The sequence below is a fragment of the Artemia franciscana genome, chromosome 7, assembly GCF_032884065.1.
Source record: "Artemia franciscana chromosome 7, ASM3288406v1, whole genome shotgun sequence".
NCBI classification, from domain to species: Eukaryota; Metazoa; Arthropoda; class Branchiopoda; order Anostraca; family Artemiidae; genus Artemia; species Artemia franciscana.
The window spans coordinates 22,509,667-22,530,661 of record NC_088869.1 but is presented as its reverse complement, the minus strand read 5'-3'; the positions used below and the strand labels follow the sequence as shown (position 1 = coordinate 22,530,661).

Below are 20,995 nucleotides of genomic sequence, written 5' to 3'. Positions count from 1 at the left end.
GGAGGCACAAAGGGTCCCTAGCCCCTCCAACTCCTTCTCCCCCTCCATCTCTCTATCCAACAATTTTATTGCAGAAAGGTAGATTGCACCTTGTTTTAGCAGAATCACTCAAATATCTAATTTATGTTACTGAAGAACCAAAGTCGACCAGATGATCGTTGACTCAGACGCTGCCACTGACACGATTTTAGCAGATAGGTTAGTTGATTGAGCCGAAATATCGCAAGGATTTTCAATCTGTATGATTGAAGAACCTGAGTGGGTCTACATCTCCCAGCAACCCCTACCCACTTTTAGGAAAAAGGGGGCAGGTGACACTCTGTTTGAACTGGAGTCATACCAGAATTTTCAATCTGCTTAATTGGAGGAAAATGTGACCCTGTGGTCCCTATAACTTCATCGTTAACTTTTCAGTGGAAATGTAGTTAGGTTTTCTTTCTCATCGATCGGCTTGAAGTTATAGTAAAAGCACCTCGGACCAATGAGACACGGGAATGATAATTTTCAAAGACGCGCGTCGCTTCTTCAACCTTGTCCCAAAACTACCCAAATCCAGTTGGAACTTATGGGGCAAGTATCAAAGCCATCAAAGCCAATTCAAAGCTATCTTCACGATTCAAACCAAACCTATCACAAAAGTGCCCAAACTCACATTAACCTCTGGTATGCAGGTACCTTTTGCTAAGCGAAGTTTGTCTAAGAAATTTTATACCGCTGACCTTTACAGTCCAGGCCCTAGCGGTCTGAAAAGTTCGGGGTTTGTTACTCGGGGATTATCGCGGACTGTGAGTTCTACGCGAGAACCGTAAAGCACATTAATATTCAAAGGAAGCGGTTAGATATTTGTGGTAACTCTCAGTTGATATCAGTATTTTCATGAATGGTATATAGACAAATATGGGGCGCAGTGATACAATTTCACAATTATAGATAACATAAAATTATGGAAGAAAAAAATTATAAAAGCACACACAAGAATCTTTCGATCTTTCTTTGAGGAACTCCTTTTTTTTGTTTCTGTCTATTTTTATTACAGTGCTTTGCGGACAACGTTTCGTATGTTATTCGAACCAGATATTTTGTTACATCAAGGCACCATAGAACCCGTTGGACCTTTGGAGAAGAGTAGTGGACGCGGTCGATGGCGGTATTTGTGGGATGAGGAAAATCAGGGACTTGCTTGCCGTTCCTTGCATCAAGACCTAAAAACTCGGCAAAAGCCTTACCAAGAGCTTCGGTCTTTGCCTGAGGATCTTGAACTATAATTCCGTTAGTCTGAAGGGAGGGAATAGATATTAATTTTGACAATGGCACGATTCTTTTAACAGCTCACCGACATATTTTTGCGAATGCGTTTTGGATTTTGGTGGCATAATTCTCATTGTATTGTGGCCAGGATTTGCAAATCTCACGAACAGCGTCACTACGCACTTTCATGAGCTTTGTACAGGATTTACTCCCAACCATCAGGATTTGCTCATGGTGTATTTTCTAGGAAGAGCACTGAGCAAGGCGCATACGTGATTATTTATTTCCTACTTTTAAGCGGAATACATTTGTAACATAATTGAAAACCGTCGTTATCGAATAGTAATCGCTAGGATAAAATTAATGACATAAATATTCGAATTGTGTTTGTTTAAAAATTGCAAGTTTAATCGCTGAATCAACTAATTTAAGCAAACTCCCTATTACGCGTCCTCGGTGTGAAGGTTTCTATTGGAAATGCCCTCATAGACCTAACCAATACAAGAGAGGTTTATAGGTCTAGAAAAAAGTCGGTACCTGGGTTGAGAACACATATGACGATAATGGACTTCCGTATCCTTGGGAGGGATCTAGAGCGAAAGTAGAGGTGGGAGAGTGATGAGAGAGGGCCGGGTACTTCAGCACTACAGTGCTTTGCAGACAAAGTATCGTATATTATCTGGACTTCTGGAGAAGAGTAGTGGACACGGTTGAGGCGGTATTTGTGCGATGAGGAAAGTCAGGGGCTTTCTTGCCTTTGTCATCAAACCCTAAAAATTCGTCAAAAGCCTTGCCAAGAGCTTCGGTCTTTGCCTGAAAATCTTGAATTGTAATCCCGTTCGTCTGAAGAGAGGGAAAATAATATTAATTTTAACAATGGCATACATTATTTTGACAACTCTCCAATAGATTTTTGCGGATGCATTTTGGATTTTGGTGGCATAATTCTCCTTGTAGTGTGAACTGGATTCGCAATTCACACGAACAACGTCACTACGCGCTTTCATGAATCATACTCGATCACTTTCACTCGGACAAAAAGCCAGCATTTGTGTTCTTTCTAGTTTGCTGTTATAGCCTTCTTTGAGTTTACGTTGAAGCACGGTTTATCTTTGCTTGATATCAGTATCTTCATGGATGCTATATAAATAAATATGCGCTGTAGTGATACGCTTTCACAATTATAGATAACACAAAATTACTGAAAAGAAACTATAAAAGTATACACAAGAATGTTTCAATCTTTCTGAGAGGAACTCCTTTGTATCGTTCATAAGAAGCGGAATTCATTGCTAAGCTCCTCCCTTCTATATGAAGATATTTTCATGATCTTTTTTTATTGTGCTATGTCAGAAATTTATTATTCGTAGATATTTCATGCTCTGGAATGCCCCTAACCAACCACTATATTTAATCACAGGCTCCTTTTTTGAATTTTATTAGAACAAGGATGTTTTAGCCCGTTTTAATAAAGAAACACGTTACCAGGCCATTGATGTCCTATGAGGCTCGTTTCCATACAACTGTGCTTTGAACCTTTTTTTTGTAGCCAAGGATTTCAAAATTCGTTTTATAGAAGTAGGCAAGAATAAGAAAGTTTTAGCCGGGCAAATTTTCGAAAAATTTGACCGTCAAATACAGTGGCGGTTCTAGTCCTGGGCAGAGTAGAAAGCAGCTGCTCTCCCCTCCAGTTTTTTTTTAATTAAATGTATTTATTTTATATTTTTACCTTCCTATTAAGATACTTAATTGACTAAACAACTGTCACAATTGTAATTTTTGTATATCTTGCCCCTCCCCCCAGTTTAAGATGCCTAAAACCGTTATTGTTATATAGCATGATAATACAGCAGCAACACCATTACTGTTACTGATCTCAGTGTTACATTGATGCTTCAGGTTCATTATTATCCTTGAAATATTCTTCAAGAATTAGTGGAAATAAGCGTAGAATTACAAATTTGCCGCATTAAAGTATTGAGATTTTTCTTTGCACAGGTAAATGATTTCCCACGTACTTTATAACGTCCGGTACAAAGCTTATCTCATCCCTAGTTAGTTACAACAGTTCCACCCCAAATTAGTCAAGGTTAATCATTGAACAATACAGTTCTTATCTCCCCTCTTTGTGGATAGATAGTGTCGCTTTATCGCCCAGGTCGCCAAGGGCTAATTACATGCTATCAGCACTAGAAAGTCCTAAATCATTGATAAAATCCAGTTAGAAACTAATATATTTACTGCCTTACTGATATAAACAAGGGATCAAGAATTTGCGGTACCAAGATTTTGTAATTTCTGGGATTTCATTTAATATACATGACACACCTGAACACAATTAGAAAAAAAATTATAATTTATTTTTTAAAGTAAGCCACTTAAAAAACAACCGTTTAAAATCTATTAGAGCTGAGAAAAGTTGACGGACCTATAGAGATACTAAGCCCTTTCTTGACGTCATCAATCGATACAACAAAGCTTTTAGCCATATGACACATTGAACTCAAAACCGTTACATATTTTGAGTTTTGAAATCGAAATATGTTCTGATATTGAAGGTAAAACAGTTGTTATTTCAATATACAAACAGTATTAATAAGTCATGAGAAAGGCATTTCTTCGTCGAAACCTAAAAAAAAAAAAAAAAAAAAAAAAAAAAAAAAAAAAAAAAAAAAAAAAAAAAAACTTCTTATTTAATTACTGTAGACCTTATTTTGGTAACTACAGGATATAATTTCAAAATGCTCAGAATCACGGATTTTTTTTTTTTGAAACTTATACGAGCAAATGGAAATCAATCGATTGAACTTAGACAAATAACTTACATTGCAATGAGGTGGAATTTAAATAAATACCCTGCCTCGGTTTCAAATTGAACAAATATTGGCGGAAGTCAGTGAAGATTCAATATGACTGGGTTACCAACCTGACATTTTCCAGTCGAAATGAAAATTTGACAAGTTCATAAAAAATCTTCAATCAGGGAGCATAAATCCCTCAATACAACACAACCGGACAACATTCCAATAGTTCAACTTTGACTTTATAAACCTCCTTCCAAAGCCGTACCCAGGGGGAAGGGGGGTCAGCAAAACGAAATGTTTGGCTGACTCATAAAAATATAACAAAAATGGATGTAAACATATTTTTTACTTTTTTTATAGTTTTTTTTTGTAAAATCTTCCCCGAAAAAAAGCCTTGTGTAAAACACCCCCCCCCAAAAAAAAAAAAACGGGTACAGCTCTGTCTCCTTCCCATTCCTATCATTCTACAACTTTATTTTGGGCAAATTTTGACTACATTGGAACTGGATAAATATATTTTATTTACCCCAGCTACGTCTCCTAATCGGAAAGAGAAGTGCCATCTTTCTCATATGCGTACTGGTCATGGAAGATGAGGAGGAAAGAAGGTTAATTAATTATTAGATCTTTATTTAAATGCTGGAGTCGGATGATAAATAAATAAATCTTGCTGATAAGGATCTGAAATACATGAGTTCAAAGTTCAAAGGCAGGTGTGGAAAAAGTTCCAAAGCTGCCAATAGCAGAATTCGACAGAACTCCAAAAGCTGCTGACACTTTACCATACATTTGGTGTTTTGATAGCTTTTCTTTGAGCAAAAAGTATCTTGATATGAAAAATGGAATTTTCAGACAAAATCTGCCAAATTTTTTTTAAATTGTTAAGAAGCATTGCTACTTTGCTACCCCAATTTTTTCATGACAGGTTCAGATAATAATACACGTCGATCCATCTCTTTTTACCAATGGAGATGGGTGGGGGCATATCTGATTTTTACTTAAATCAAGAAAATAATCGAAATGCAGATTTTCAGAATTTTGCGAAAAAATAAAACCAATCAATGAACTATAGATTTACTAATTATTGACTGATGACAGCTTATTCGAAAAGCTGTCATAACTATTAGCAAAAAAGTGTTTCTGTTATCCCTCATTGCATCCCAGATGGCAATTCTCTTTACCGAGTCAAAAGCCGTTACAAAGTCGATAAAGACTTGTATTGTTTCCTGCTGGTGTATAAGGCGGTGTTCCAGGATCTGTCTCAGGCTAAAAATATGATCGCAGGATCCCATACCAGGTCTGAATCCTGCTTGATTTGGCCTCGTCCGATCATTTCTTATATTTCTGAACCTATTTAATACTATTATTGTGAAAACTTTTGCAGAAATGGGTATCAGGGAAATTCCTCTATAATTTTTACAATCGGCTCGATGCCCTTTCTTAAATATAGGAACTATTATAGGGGTCCTCCACTCTTCAGGAATGTATTCGTTGACCCAGACATCCGTGAGTAAGTTGTGGAGCTCGTCGATAGCCGCTTCTGGAAGGGCCTTGAGAAGTTCAGCTGGTAATTCGTCAATGCCGGGGCTTTTATTATTTTTTAATAGTTTTATGGCATGTATAATTTCTTCTCTGCTTGGAGGGGCGATATCGCAATCCTCATACACGGAAGGTGACTCAGAACTGCTGTGGGATGGAATGGGTTGGCTGTGGTCATTTTCTGGTGGGGAAGTAGCTCCTGGAAGTGAGCAAGCCATCGTTCGATGCGATCTTCTTTGCTCGTGAGAAGCTTGTTGTCCTTACTAAGTAGCGTGGGGGTAGATCTTTGCTTCTTATTCCCGGTTGATTCTCCTAGGAGCTGGTAGAGTTTCCGTGAATCATTGCGTGCAGCAGCTTTTTCCATTTCACAGGCTACATTAGACCAATATGCTTGTTTGTCTGCCTTAGCAGATTTTTGACATTCTTTGCGGAGTGCTTTAAAAGAAGCAAAGTGTTTATCAGTCATTTGTTTCTTCCTTAAAGACAGCTCTATTGTCTTCTGAGAAATCCATCTTTTGAGTTTTTTGTCCCTTATTCTGAGAATTTCTGTAGCTGCCTCTTTCACTTGATTTCGGAACTTTATCCAGCGCTTTTCTATATTTAGCGATGGGTTAAAATTTTCTTGCTCGGTCATGGCACTTGTCTCGGTCTCAGATATTGCTTGATTGGTCTTACATTCTCGGTCATTATCTTGCAACGCCGTAAAACGATTTGTAAGTTCGAGCATAAAGGTCTCTTTGATTTCAGGGAGTTTGAGTTTCGTTGTGTCTAGGATGCGTCTAGGTGCAGATACGTTTTTGGAGCTGAGTCTGAATCGAACTTTTGATTTTAGTAATAAATGGTCGGATCCACTTTTTGATCCAGTGTCCACCCCTCTGTATACTCTCGAGTCTTCAATCATTGACTTTCAGCGACGAGAAACGAGTAAATAGTCAATTTGGGCGCGGGTTTGACCATCTCGGGATCTCCAAGTGTAAGTGTGGCAAGGTTTGTGTTTAAACCATGTATTAGCCACACTGAGATTATTCAGCATAGCAAACATGAGAAGTCTAACTCCGTTAATGCACCGGTCGCCCAAACCGTGGTTGCCAAAGGCCCATTCAGAATTGTTTAGTCTCGTGCCAATCCTGGCATTGAAGTCACCACCGATCACGAGGATGTCCTTACGAGGAATTTTGTTCAGAGTCAGTTGGAGGTCGGCGTAGAATTTGTCTTTCAAGTGGTCAGGGGCGTCACGAATAGGGGCATATACAGATGGTATTGTCAGGTTATTACTCTGACCTTTTAAACGGGCCATCACAATTCTGTCAGACACTGCTTTATAGTCAAGGATTCCCGATGCGATCTTGGGTGTCATGATTATTCCCACTCCTGCGAGGCCGGATCCGTCCATTGGGACAGTTGAATAGTATGGCCTTTTTACCCAAAGGGGCTATTAGGTCAAGTGTCGTTTGTCCATTTAATCTTGTCTCTGAAACACAGAGTATGTCCAGGTTATATAAATAAAATTCTTCAGCTACGAAGGCTTGCGTTAGTGAACATTTGATGGAACAGAGGTTCCACCAGCCGATATTCAGGCCTTGTCTCCTTGATAGTATGGTAGCTAGCTCACTTTTCGACGAGGTCACCAGCCTCGACGCATCGCTTAATGCCGGGAATGCCGTAGGCAAATTCGCTCTCATATTAGACATATTCAACATAATTCTGGATGTTTCTTGGGTATTATTAACCGCAGGGGCCCCAGTCCTACGGGTTACCCGGAGCACGTTGGCCGTCACTCGCTTGGCGTGAAGCTAGGTGACGTTTACACCCTCTCACCACTATGAGGTGTGCTGGCGGGTTTGCTCTACTGCCTAGGGACGGAAGGGGGGAGCATCCTTGCTTGCAACGCCACCACCGCCGTGGCAATTTGCAAGCTACGTTTAACAGAAAAGTACCATCTAGATTCTATTCAGCTATCACTCTGCCACACCTGTTGCATATCGTACCTTTATGGGAGTGGTTTACAGTGACAGAAAAATTGAAGCTTCGTTCAGCTTATTGCAAGTACCTAAAATTTTTACTACGTATGCCGCTCCACGAAAGAAATTCTTCATTGCTAAACCGTTATAATATACATGATCCTCTGGATATGATACCCGAGGTGGAAGTGTCGGCAAAGTCTAAGTCCCTTCGTAAACTGGCAAGTTTCTTACCGTTACATGTTTTGTACGTGTGCGATTTTTAAAGTTGCGTTGTATTAGAAGTCATATTATTATTTTTTTTTTAATCCACTTTTTCATGTTGTATGAGTGGGCATCAATAAATTACTTCCTTACTAACTATATGGAGCTGTTACAAACTGAAAATCAGCCTCTCACTTGAGGTGCAATTTTTACCTTCAAACTCTCCTCCCCTCACTCGTAACTAAATGAATTTAAGATTCACGAATCATCAATTCACAAAATTAAGTGTTGGCATTTGCGCCAAACCAATGCTAGTTTCCCCTGCTAAGGACTTGCTAAGGAGAGATAGAAAAAGTTACATCTGAATTTCAAAATCTGATCTAACGGTTATTATAATTATTTTTTATTTATTTACGGATTAGCAGCTTTTTAGATGTTTGCTTTTATTTTCCATCTTTGCACTTCATTAAATCTTCAAGCACAAGCTCAAAACTCATAATCATAAAAAAAAACATTTTAAGGTACCCCCACAGTGTTCAGTATTAAACTAAGAGAAGTAGCTTTCCAGATATAGGCTTCCAAAGTGTTAATTTACTTAAAGTTACTTCAGTTCTATTAAAAGTTAGCAATCGTATTAAGCCTGAGAACAATAAACTAAAACATGGGTCAAATACGTTCAGGTAGCTCCTACTCTTAAAGGAAATCAGATTTTGTGAAGAATTCAGACTTGTGCAGTTTCAGACTTGCAGAAACTGCAACAACTGCTGCAATTTATCCGCTAACATATGAATAAAAAATTATATTAATAATTTTGGAAAAATATAGTTCTAGCTATTGATAAGATCACTTACTTGGTTATTATAAGGCACAAATGGCTGACTTTTCTGGTAAGCAAGGGATTGGACCTTGTCACAGTAGCTGCTAAGAATGTCCGCTCTTTCAGAACTAGCCTTTTGCAGTTCCTGAACTAACCCTAAAAATAGTACAAGATAAAAACAGAATACTATAAAATCATTTAGTATTTTGACAGAAAAATGGCTCACAAGGTTAAAGGGAAAGATCAGCAGCAAATTTTTGGAATTGGTGCGTCTGCTAAATTTTACAGTCCCATACTTCATTAAAAGCTCTTCTGGACTTAGATTATGCTCATGATTTAAGAATAAGAAGACTAAGTCGCTAAGAAGAGGAATAAGTGAAGAGGAAAAGATGATGTTGGGTAACGAGAAGATCAATCAAGTGGACAGCTTCACCTACCTAGATAGTATTATTAGTAAAGAGAGTGGCTGCATGGAACAAAGTAGAATAGCCAAAGCCCAGGGTTTTTCAAAGTCGAAAAAAGTTTGGAAGAATAGGAAGATAAGTCTACGAACCAAGATTAGAATATTGGAAGCTACAATGATCAAGTATAGTACTGAGAATGGGTGCTCCAAAAAACGGAGGAGGATTGCCCAGATGTTTTCCAGAAAAATTGCCTACAAATTGCTTTGGGTAAACTGACTGACCCAAACAGTAAGCAGTACTAAAAGTATGGTTCGAGCCCGCTTTCTAGGGCTATAATGAGAGAAAGGTTTGAGATGGCTAGAGCTTATTCTGGGGATGAAGAATGACAGATTGCCCAAGACTGTCCTAGTCCGCCAGCCGTCCGGGGCCAAACAAAAAGCAGGTCATCCCCAAACAAGGTGGGATGATGTTGTAAGGAAAGATTGGAAGAGACTTCCAATCCCTTCCATTATTTAGTCCCTTGGAAGGGACTAAATAAGGAAGCTTTGAATATATTGGGATGGAGGAAGAGCGTGCGCAGCTGTGTTGACCTTAGGCGCCTTGGTGCTTCAGTGAGTTGTTAGTAGTCGTAGTACTATAGTTTTGTTGGTAACATGAAGTTACTTATAAGCCACAATTTATTTTAATTATACGCTCTTTTCAGTTCTGCTATATTCCATTGTCTTTACAGTGCTAGGGTTTGTCAAAAAAAATACGATTAATACACTATCTCTCTCTCTTTTCATCTAGGTAGTGTCGGATTCTCCTTCCCTGACAGTTTTTTTTTTTTTTTTTACATTGGAATCGTTGCTACAATCATAAGCAGAATGTTTCATACAAAAAATTGTCATTCAATCAAATGAAACTGTAAATTTGTATTAGTGTGGTTGTCTTTTTATTCCTTATTTGTTGTTAGTTATATTTATGTTCCGATAAAGAGCAATATGCCCTGTACAGCCAATCATTTTAAAACTGTATATCTAAGACTTTGAAAAAAACTGAACTGACAAAATTGAATTAAACTTTAAAAAACTACATTCTCCAATTTAAATTTCCTTAAAATTCAATTTAAAAGCTTAGTGAGGCGAACTGGTTGCCAAAATTCAGTAGCTTAACATTATTGAACTTTTAGCCATATGACTGTTTGAAAAGGAATCGCACAAGGAAATGCCAGAAAATATTTAAATTAAAAAAACAACAACCGCGTCACATGTCACTCTATCTCCAGATATTAATAAAGATGACCATAAACATAACCGTGGCGAACAATGAAATGAGAATGTTTCATATCCGGTATCTCCTTTGTTGTTCCAACCTGCGGCACACCTGTACTATTTTTAGAAAAACAGCGACTTGACAGTACATCTTGCAAAGGTAGTAATTTGACACTATTCCTTTAAGCATAATTTTGAGAAAATAGTGCTTTTTTGTGTGAACATTAGCTTCAACCAGCTGAGAGTTTAACGTGAATTCGTATTTTCAGAGCTCGAAAATAAATAGAAGAATCAGAGTATGGAAATATTTGCTGGAAGCAAAACCGGAAAACAAAATGAGTTTTATTTCGCTAATGGACAAAAATCAAGGTAAACATTATCGATTTTTTTTAAGAATGCAAACATTATTTGAAATTGTTATTAAAATTCTAACGCCATCTAGTATTTTCACTGAATACCGAACAGCATAAAAACATCGCAGACTATGCGACAAGGAAAGGTTCAACAACACAGAAGTTCCTACTGTCTGATAATCGTCAGCAAAATTTTAAGCAAAATCCGTCAGAAAAACCTCTTTCACTCTTTGACTATTTACGGTCAATTCCTGATCAAAATCTCGGAAGTAAAAGCAATCTATGCCCTTATTAACACAAATTAATTTATGAATAATTATGCCAAACAATACATCTTGAGGTAGTGGGATTTTTTTCAACATACGAAAGTTTTAAGACATTAAAAAGAATTTACTCTTAACACAGTTTCCCTGTGTCAAGCATGAGTTTGTGGGGTGTTTTGCGTGTTTTTCAGAGACACCTCCAAGTGCTATTGATTATATTTTAGTAGATGTCTCTTTTACCCTTTAGTAGGGATTTTTGAGGCTTGATTGGTGGCCAGATCTGCTTACGTGCCATTGGGGCTTCATTCATGAAGGTTATTTAGAAGGAATCATGGTGATTCTGGAGAAAAGACCCATAAAAGGATTGTTGATCTCATGGTACAGAATGAGGTGTAAAAAAGGAGTTGAATTTAGAAAAGGAAGGAGAGAACACATTAAAAGAACATTTCATCAGATTTCACAGCAGCAACAGGTAGCAACCTGTTTCTTTGCAATAGCAAAGAAAGGAAAAAAAAAAGAAGATTCCCTAGAGAGGATCGATAGAATTATGTATGTTGAATGTCAGAAAATAGCCAAAAGACGGAGAGATAAATAGTTTGTAATTTTTTTCGACGAGGATTGGATTTCTCAGAGAAAGCGACTTCAGTTTGCAGCGGAAAGGCTCCAAGATTGATTAAAATGAAGAAGACAGTCTTTGAAGAGCTGACAGCAGATCTACTAGGAAAAGCTTTCTGTTCCGGCAATAATCTGGAATTTTAGCAGCATCTCAAGAAAAATTTAGGAAACTAGAAGCCAGCATAAATAACAACACGAGTGTAAAGTTGGCGAGAATATTTAGAAAATAAAGAAAAAGAAAGGTTAATTTGGAGTGAGGATTCCACAACAGAAATTAAGCGCATATTTAAATGTGTGCGAGACCCTTCAATCACCACCTAACCAGAATGATCTCAACGTTGTAAATTATTCCAGAGGAGAAAACTTGGCGGAGTTGAATAATCTGAAGTAATCTTCTATATTTGAAACAGATGGTATTCCCAATCGCCTCTGGATTTGGACCCTTTACTTATACAAAATTTTCTAATATTTTTCCAAGTCTCAGAGGCTTTCGCCATGGTCAACCTAAATCGTAGTTTATCTTTCTAAAAATACATGATGAGTCCTCAAAGCTATAAAAGTATTTACTTGGGGAACAGTAGGTGTAAGTGTTTTTGGAACACTCGACAAAGTAAATTAGATGTTTAGCTGGAAAATGGGAGAAAATCAAGTGAAATACAGGCTGGTTTTTGAAAGATTTACTCTGAGGTACATAAGATTTTTATATTAGTTAAAAAATTTACTAGGAGGAATAATGGCAGATTATGGTCTGCGTTTCTAGATCTTAGGGGCGCGTTTGATGATTTTAGAGGGGATTTATTAACAGAGATTTTATTCGGTTTAGGCCTACCGGTACGTTTTGTAGAAATACTGGTTAATATTTATTATGTAGTTAAGGTTTCAGTAAGGGTTGAGAAATCTTTCTCTATAATTTCTGTAAGTAGACTTGGAGTGAAGCAAGGTTTGCCCGGTTTCACCACTCTATTTGAATGATACAGAGAAAAAGCTTGAGCAAAAGTAAACTCCACAGGTACATCTCAACTTGATGCGGCTCTTTGTTCTACTGCTTGCTGATAACAGTATTCTGTTGGCTGACTCAGTGAAAAGCTTACAGATGCTTTTGAATATTTAAGAGGTGTATCTACAGTGGAAAAAGCTCGTATTTAATGTTAGTAAATCAGCGGTTTTGAGAAAAAGTGGGAAGGGGAAGAAAGAGGGATAAGATTTACCTGTAGTTGATGAGTTTATAACTTAGGGTGTAGGTTAACAAAGGACGGTACGTGGTGTAAGCATATAGAATTGGTTGAACACAAGGGGAATAGGGTAACAGGAATGGTTCCAAGTCGTTGTTTCAGATCAGTAGGTCTTGGAGATGTTAAGTTACAGAAGTGGGTGTTACAGTCTAAGATTAGGTCGGTAATGGAGTATGAAGCATAAATTTGAGGTTTTGATAGGGAGTGCTAGATTAAAAAAATTACAATTAAAGTAATATAAAAGGATGTTATGTTGAAATGAGAAGTTTAAAAGCTTATTTATTACAGGTGATTTGTGAATCTTGTCTTTAAAAAGTACGATGCTAGTAAAAATGGTGAACTATTGGGAAAGAGAGGTAAGTATGGAGAAGCATAGGTTAGTGAGAGAAGCATTGGCAGAGTCTCAGCTAGACGGGAGAAGATGTTCGCGAACAGGGCAGATTAAGGCAATTTTAGATTCGTGTAGAATTTCTGGTGAATGAAGTTGTGGCTATGGCAGAGATAGGGAAGCAGGAGAGGTGTCTAAACAGGTACATTCAACTTAAATTGATCAGGAAATTCAGAAGTGTGTTTGAATATCTTCGTTTATATTCTAGGGTAAAAGAGACATGAGAAGGGGGTTGTTTTAGAACTGGGCTGTCTAGGGATGATATTAAATGGGCAATTTCTGATAGAGTTAATTTTATGCCACTTGGGAAAAGAAGATGATATTTGGGAAGAGTAAGGACAAAAAGTGGTTCTTACAGTTGTCTGATATGTAGAGACTTGGGAGGAAAATTTATTACATTTTCTGAGAAAGTGTAAAGGGTTAAGGGATTTGCGAGAAGTTTTTGGAGTGGATAAGGGGGAATAACTGTGGTGGAAAAATTGTTGGAAAATGGTTTTTTCATTAATATTAGGATTCCGGCACGGTTTATTCATATGGGCTTGGCCCGCCATGAGGATATTATATAATAATTTCGTTAGTATTAGTTTTTTTGAATGGTATTTTTTCTTGTTTTAATCGTTTTGTTCATTTATTTAATTGACTCTATTAATTGTTTTGTGCTTTATTTTTTTTCTTCTTCTTCTTTTGTGGCTATGGCCTAGCGAGGGTTTTTGTGTCAGATTTTTATACTACACTGTATATTTATACTATACTATAAAACAAATCCAAAAATGAGTAAGGCAATATTAGATGGCGTTGATTGTTTTTTCTTCCTTTTGATAAAACCTAGTTTCCTGCCTTATCAGTTTCTCACACTCTTTAATCGGGATCTTCACCATCACAAAGCCAAGACCGGTTGCTCTTTTCCTAGATATAATAACACTTGAACAACTTTTTAAAGATACTAAAACATTTTTTTATTTAAAAGGACCTCATGAATTTTCCGCTATTCCTCTTTAAACCAATACTTAAAGCAACAGGAGAGGGCACACAAAACCTACTGTGCTAAATTAATTGACCAGCACAATGCGATTTTGAACTAATTTACTTATATATAGTTCATGACTTTCTTACTTCAATGAACTGAGGCAAGTCAAAATATATATTCCTCCCTTACTGAAGTATCTATCAATAAGGGAAGAATTCCCATTCATTAGTAGCAGAGAACCACCTTTGGCGAGGTCATAATGAAAAAGCCGACAGACAACATATACAACAACTATTATAAGATGACGGTCCATGGTTAGAAGGAATTAGAATATAGTTTCAAATAGAAAACAATTAGAATATAGAGTATTATTAGGATATAGAATGAAATGAGAGAATAATTAGAATGCAAATTAAAACATAATTAGAAGAAAAGAAAATATAAAACGTTTTCAATAACTAGCAGCTTTAAAAAAAAAATATATCTTTCATTTCCATTAAGCCACAGACTGAAAGATAACACAACATCAGCAGTCACATAATTAAAATTTTTAATTAAATCGGTTATATTTAACTGTAGACGCTATTGCTAAAGTGATTATGGTACCTTTGTTATTATTTCGTTTCTACATCAGAAAGTGTCAAAGATCAGGATTTCTTCCGTTTTCTACATTCTCTGCACAAGGCTGAATGGTTGCAAACATTTTCTTGAAAAATTTGGTCCAACATTCTTTTGGTACTTGTATGATATACTCTCTACCGCTCAAGTTGTTCGTTGTAAACCACTTTAAACCAGTTTCTTTCACCCTAGTGTGAGACAATACAAAGATAAGCGAGAGAATAGATGGAAAATATATTTTTGTGAAGTCAGAAAACAATTCTTACTTCATAGTATCAGAATATTTGTAGCTAACACATTTTGCATGCAGACCTGCTGTACTTCAACCCGCTGTACAAATATATAGCCCAAATTTGTTTCTAAAGTATTATATTTTTATCATACTTAGGTACATTTTATTAGGATTAACCTAACCTCACTTCTTGATTGGCAGGAGGTATATCATACAAATACAATTCTTTTTATTAATACAAATTCAAAACTTATAAGAAAGAAACTTCGTGGCTGAAATGAGCACATACCTGTTATGTACCCAGGTTCATAGATGCACAACTGTTGCTTCTTCAGAATTTCGACCTCCATTTTGGCAGCAAACAATTCAAACGACATTTTCTGTTTTTCTTCTTTCAGATGTTTTATTTCTTTCAAGAGCTTGTCAACATAATTTTGCTGGTGATTTAGAAAGCCTGAAAAACAAAATATCTTGTAGAAAAGGGACAAATTCATATAAATGTCAGCAAAGTTAAAAATAATGTCGAACATTAGACTATGTAGGCATCTAATTAAATTAAATATAAAATAAAAATTTCAACTGAAACTGAGGGGCAACATTAAAACTTAAACGAAAAACAATCATTCTGTATACGATGGGGACTGCCCTTTCCTCAGCCCTCGCTCTTTACGCTTAAAGTTCTGTAAAAATACTTTTCATTCAACAGCCCTTGTGTTTGGCTAGTCCCACTTCATATACAGAATAATTTCTGCTTGTTTTAAGTTTTGATGTTGTTCCTACTTTCAGTTGAAAAAGCTTGTTTTTCTATATTTAATTTCTGAAGTTTTTTTTTCAAATCATGCCAGGAAATACCCCCCCCCCCCCGTGTAACATTTCTACTCGAAAAATGCCCCCGAAAACTTTCCTCTCCAAAAGAATTTGTCTGTGGACAATTCTTCCCTCCTCCCTCCCCTCCTACTAGAAAATTACCCCGCAAATTTCTCGTATTATTTCCCAATAGCAAATACATTCGAAAAATACGGGCAAATTGCAGAACTTACACCCCTTACCCCAGGGACTTACTAAGGGCCATGCCATCACCTAAAGTATAATAATTGGACCTTTCAACTATGTTGATTCAAATGGCCATCTTGAAATTTTTGAACTTTTGATTGGTAACACTAAACAAACTTAAAGAATTTTATATATTTGGAATCAACATAAAAAGAAAAATTCTTTTGAAGTATCTGTTTTTATTAAAATTCCGTTTTATAGGGTTTCGGCTAGTATTGGGCTGAATCACTCCTTACTTACAGTTCTTTACCATAAACTGTTGAATATAATGGTCGTTAACTATACCAATTTATTTCAAAATTTTTGTTACATTGCTTCTTATTGCCCTGCTATGTGGATATTGACGTCTGCTTCCCTTCTGTTACCGCTTCCTAATGTATATGATAAAGCGAATAACATTATCCTTGAAGTAAATAGTCCTAACCAATAACCCGTTGTTTGATATGAAATCGCTTCAAAATCTTTTATAAATGTCTTTCATTTTTCCTCAAGTACATGGTGATGCTCCTCTAGCCCTTAGAACTAGTCCTTTTCTTGTCTTTGACCATTGCAAATACCCTCTTTGTATTTCTTGTAACATTTAAATTCCCTTCAGTTTCACATTCAGATTTGACTTCAATCCCCTGACTGATTGTCATGCTGCCTGAAACCCTCTGTTCTGATTCAGCAAAAAAATGTCACCCATTTGGTGAATTCAGAAAAATTGTAAAGGCGTTTTTGATTTCAGGAATTTTTTTTCTCATTTTTATGTCTTTACTGACTTATTGTTGATGCTACCGCACGGTTGATGTTTCTGGGGCAAGTTACAACTGTATGTTATTATTGATTGTTAATTTAAAAAAAAATAATAATTCTTGTAGAGGTAAAGACCAAAGCTGAAACTGAAACGAAAAAAAAACTATTGCTTCGCCAATTGTTCAAATATATCTCAAAATTTGCTCAGATAAAGTGACTTTTGATATTTTCCTATATTTGCAAAATTCTGAAAATCTAGAACTGTACTGAAAACTGAACTTGTTACTTTTTAGAGAATTATAATTATACACAAAAAGTTGGATTCAGTAAAAGACTATTGAGAGACTTATAAGTTAGATTTTTACTTTGTGTAGGCTACTCATGAAAATTTCTGACCCTAGCAGAACATCCTTTTTTTTTGGTCGATATTGTGTTTTCAGTAAAACTAGTTTTGTAGATACATCTTGCACAATCTGCGAAGCAATATTTTTATGATTTCGCGTTTCCACTTAGCTCTTTACTTCCGTAATAAAACTTTGTTGTTGTTGTTTAAATTAATTTTTGTTCTTTTTTTATAACATACACAATAAAACTTACAAAAAGATCCTTGTTTAATTTAGGCAATGAAACTAAGCAAGTCAATATATTCCATTTTTAAATGCGACATTTAGAATACAACTATACATAGACTTTACTTCCTACCTCCCTTAAACTTACGGGTTTTCGACATAAGTAAAGAGTCCAAGGGGTATTTTATCACAAAAAAGTTTGAAAATTTGCAGATAAGAAATCCAATTATTTTCACAAAAATGAAAATAAATAAATGACATTGAGGCTGTGAGGAAGAGTATATAAAAAAAGAGATTTTAAGCCCCAGTTAGGGATATCCAACCATGGAGATATTTATGGTACCTCTATTATATCTTCCAGGCTTACCACTCCAGAAGGTGACACATGGCTCTTTAAAATAGGGTTATTAAGGTTTACCTATAAGAGCCATGTAGACAGAGGCAGTAGCTTTACAATGAATTATTAAATACCTCTGTGTGACCTTGCAGTAGCCTGCTAGCCCAAAGAGAAAAAATATCTAGACAATAATACTGAGACACATGCTAACCATACATTAAAAAATGATTTTCCTCTCTTTTGTTTATGCTAGGGGGCCTTAAACCTCCGGTTAGAGGTAATAGACCATGACAAATCGATTGGCTATCTGCGTATTTGCATGTCTAGGCATATGATCCTCTATGGACAAATTTGATATTTTGTGGCACAAAGTGGCAAATATCACCACTTTTCTGTGGTATGATCTCTTGTTAATCATAACGATCATCACCTGATGACAATTTATCAAAAAGCGTGGTAATCAAGGAGTATTCATTTCATTATCAGCTGACGATTTACGAATAAGAATGGAGCCTATTGCAGCATTGACGTCACATTTTAGAGCCCTTTTTCCAGACGTGGGCTGAAAACCTTTTTTTTAGGATTTTAGACTATGAAAAATCGATTGGCTCAATTCCCCTATAAATTGACCCTCCTTGAGCAAAAAAAAAATGTATCAGTGTTAATTTGCACAAAACACCACTTTACTATGGTTTGTCAAGATGAAGGGAAGTGGGAATGGAGGGAAGAAAACATCCTGTTTAAGGTTTTAGACCATGAAAAATTGATTAGCTATCCTAAAATTTTTATTCTCTAGCATGTTGACTTTCTTTGGGAAAAAATCGAAGTTTGGTGGCACAAGATACCAGGAAACATCCCTTTGCTCTGGTACGATCTCTTTTATTACTTAGACACTAGATACAAAAATTTTCGTTCCAATGAGCCCTCTCCCAACACTCTACAATCATTAGTTCAATCATCCATGTAAAAAAGTGATTTTCTTTGTTGTTCAAGGTTGGCGCTGTCATCCTCCTTGGTAGGGTTTACAATCATAACGATTTTAATCGTGTACTTTTCATTTTAATCTGACATAACTATCGAGAGGTTTCAGGCTCTTTTCCAAAATTTTCATATTTTTTGCAATAAACTTTTACTATTAAGATTAACCGGAATAATAGAGCCTAAACTGAATCAGCAACAGACAATACTTTTTCTGACCAGAAAGTGTTTTTTTCAAAACAATTTCTGAACTTTTGGTTACTATGTGCCGTGGTTCACTTTTTATTGGATTGGAACTATTGCTGCAACCTTGATCGCACATGGCAATTCGTTCAGTATTGGTCTTCGGCAAGTAGTCAGTTGAGGGTAGCTGCTCCTCATTTTCTTTATCAGCGTCTTTTTTTCGTTCTCTCCCTGCCTTCCTGGCCATAGAATCTTGTTGTGTTGTTCACGTAATGTGTATGCTTGTATTTAGATTTTTTTTTCTTTTTTACTGTATTTGAATAAATATTTATCTATCTACCGTGGTTTATCTGTATTATTGTCATGAAAAACAGATAAAAAGCCCTATGCAAGATACTTATGCTATTAACACAAAATAATGACTTGGCTACTTATTATAATAATGCCTATGCAAGATACTTATGCTATTACCACAAAATAATACCTTGGCTACTCAAAAAAAAAGTTTCCCAATTATCCATAGATGTAATGCCATGCTTCTGATTTTAAATTGGTTTGAAGCATTGAAGAAAGGTGCTGGTAAGAGCATAGTGCTAGGCGAACAGTTTCAGAAACTGCCTATTGAAACATAACTGAATTTTTTTTTTCTCTCTTTCTCGTAAATTTTCCAAGAGAAAAAGTCCCTGACTTTATGAATTGTTTTGAAGAATACAAGCACCCTTTGGTGAGAATCTTTGATAGTAAAAAGCCTATTTGATTGCCAAACTTGTTAAAAACCAAAAATGTCATGTTTGTCATGCATGATAGTCTCTTAAACTTTCAGGTCAAAATTGAAAAAAATTATTTTGTTACGGATGTTTAGACGTTGTGGGATATGAGCCTTTTTCACTTAATGCACTTTCAAGAAAATTATTTAACAGCATATCAAAATAAAAGAAAATTACAGATTTCTTCGAACTTCAAGAGGTACATAACTGAAAAAAGGGCTATAACTCAAAAACTCAACAAAACAAGAGAAAAAATTAATATTAGTTGAAATTGCTTGAGTAGACCAATTTCATTCATTGTACAATATTTAGAAGAAAAGATTATGGATTTAGAACAAGAAATTTACATGAGAAGTAAGTAATCCAAAAAGAGGGGATGGAGACAGAAGCTTGAAATAACATCCAAAAATGTTCCAAGTCTGAAGTTGGACGACAAATCTATCCCTTAAAATCTCATTCAGCTAGCTCAACAGTTTTCTGACTTAGTGAATTGCCCATTGCCTACACTTTGAGCAAAATAATTTGCACTTGTCTTAAATACTAGCAAGCATTTATAACTTTTTTTTTCTTTTTTTTTTTACGTTGAACCGTGACAGTTGAGTTATGAGTTATGAAAATGATTCACCAATCAGAATCCCAACTACCATTGGTTTATGGTGGTAATTCTGATGATTGGAAACAGCCAAACTATTAATGCCTACCTTGCAAATCATTGGTCGTTTTATCCTCTTTTCGAACTTTCTGCAAAAGATCTTGAAGAGTGTCTTCATAAAGCTTCATAAATCCAACGTCTGCATCTTCGTCTGTAGTAACATAACATACTGGATCACTGTTTCTTCGCCTTAGGCTTGAGTTTTTCCAACTGTTATCTTCAATTTTTTCAGGCATTGTTTGAGAAATTCATACTTGGCAATATACCTATAATTACCAAGTTTTGTAAAATGTATGTTCCAACACTGACAAAGAATTCCAATTTAATAAATAAAACGAGAACCTTGAAGAGAATAAAAATAAGAAAAAGTAAAATGAAGAATAAAAATTAAAGAAGTCATATAAAGGATTGCAGTTTACAGTACCAACAAGAACACTTTTTTCTGGTTATGTAAGCTTTTTGTGGCGTAAAAAACACTGTACATTTAATATTCTGAAAACATTTCCTGAAATTCAACATTCAAGTAGCTTTTGCAATAAGTAATAAATAACTAGCTCCTTTTCCTGCCATTCATATTATTTTTTTTTAACTTAGTATATAGAAAGGAGAAAATACAAGGTCAAAAAGCTAATAATTCACTTTACATGGAGATCCAGTTCAACCATGAAATAGAAAAGGACTTGTCTGTCAAAATGGGATTAATTAGGGTATTCAAATGGAGGAGGAGGAATGCATGTAACTGCTATCAGTTGACACTGCTATAAAAAGAATGAAATTTTGATCAACTAATCTGGATAACCATCTTCAATCTGATTATGAAATT

The 20,995-nt window shown here is 35.8% G+C and overlaps 1 protein-coding gene across 1 annotated transcript in view; it reads right to left on the bottom strand.

Moving 5' to 3' along the window:
• Window positions 1-20,995, bottom strand: part of LOC136029004 (uncharacterized) — an 80,672-nt gene that overhangs the window by 46,757 nt on the left and 12,920 nt on the right. Inside the window, exons 2-4 of the mRNA XM_065707009.1 lie at window positions 20,222-20,438; window positions 15,188-15,352; window positions 8,608-8,729 (exon numbers count right to left, since the gene is read on the bottom strand). Coding sequence (XP_065563081.1) covers window positions 8,608-8,729; window positions 15,188-15,352; window positions 20,222-20,408 — 474 coding nt within the window. The 5' untranslated portion in view covers window positions 20,409-20,438. The remainder of the gene's footprint in view (window positions 1-8,607; window positions 8,730-15,187; window positions 15,353-20,221; window positions 20,439-20,995) is intronic.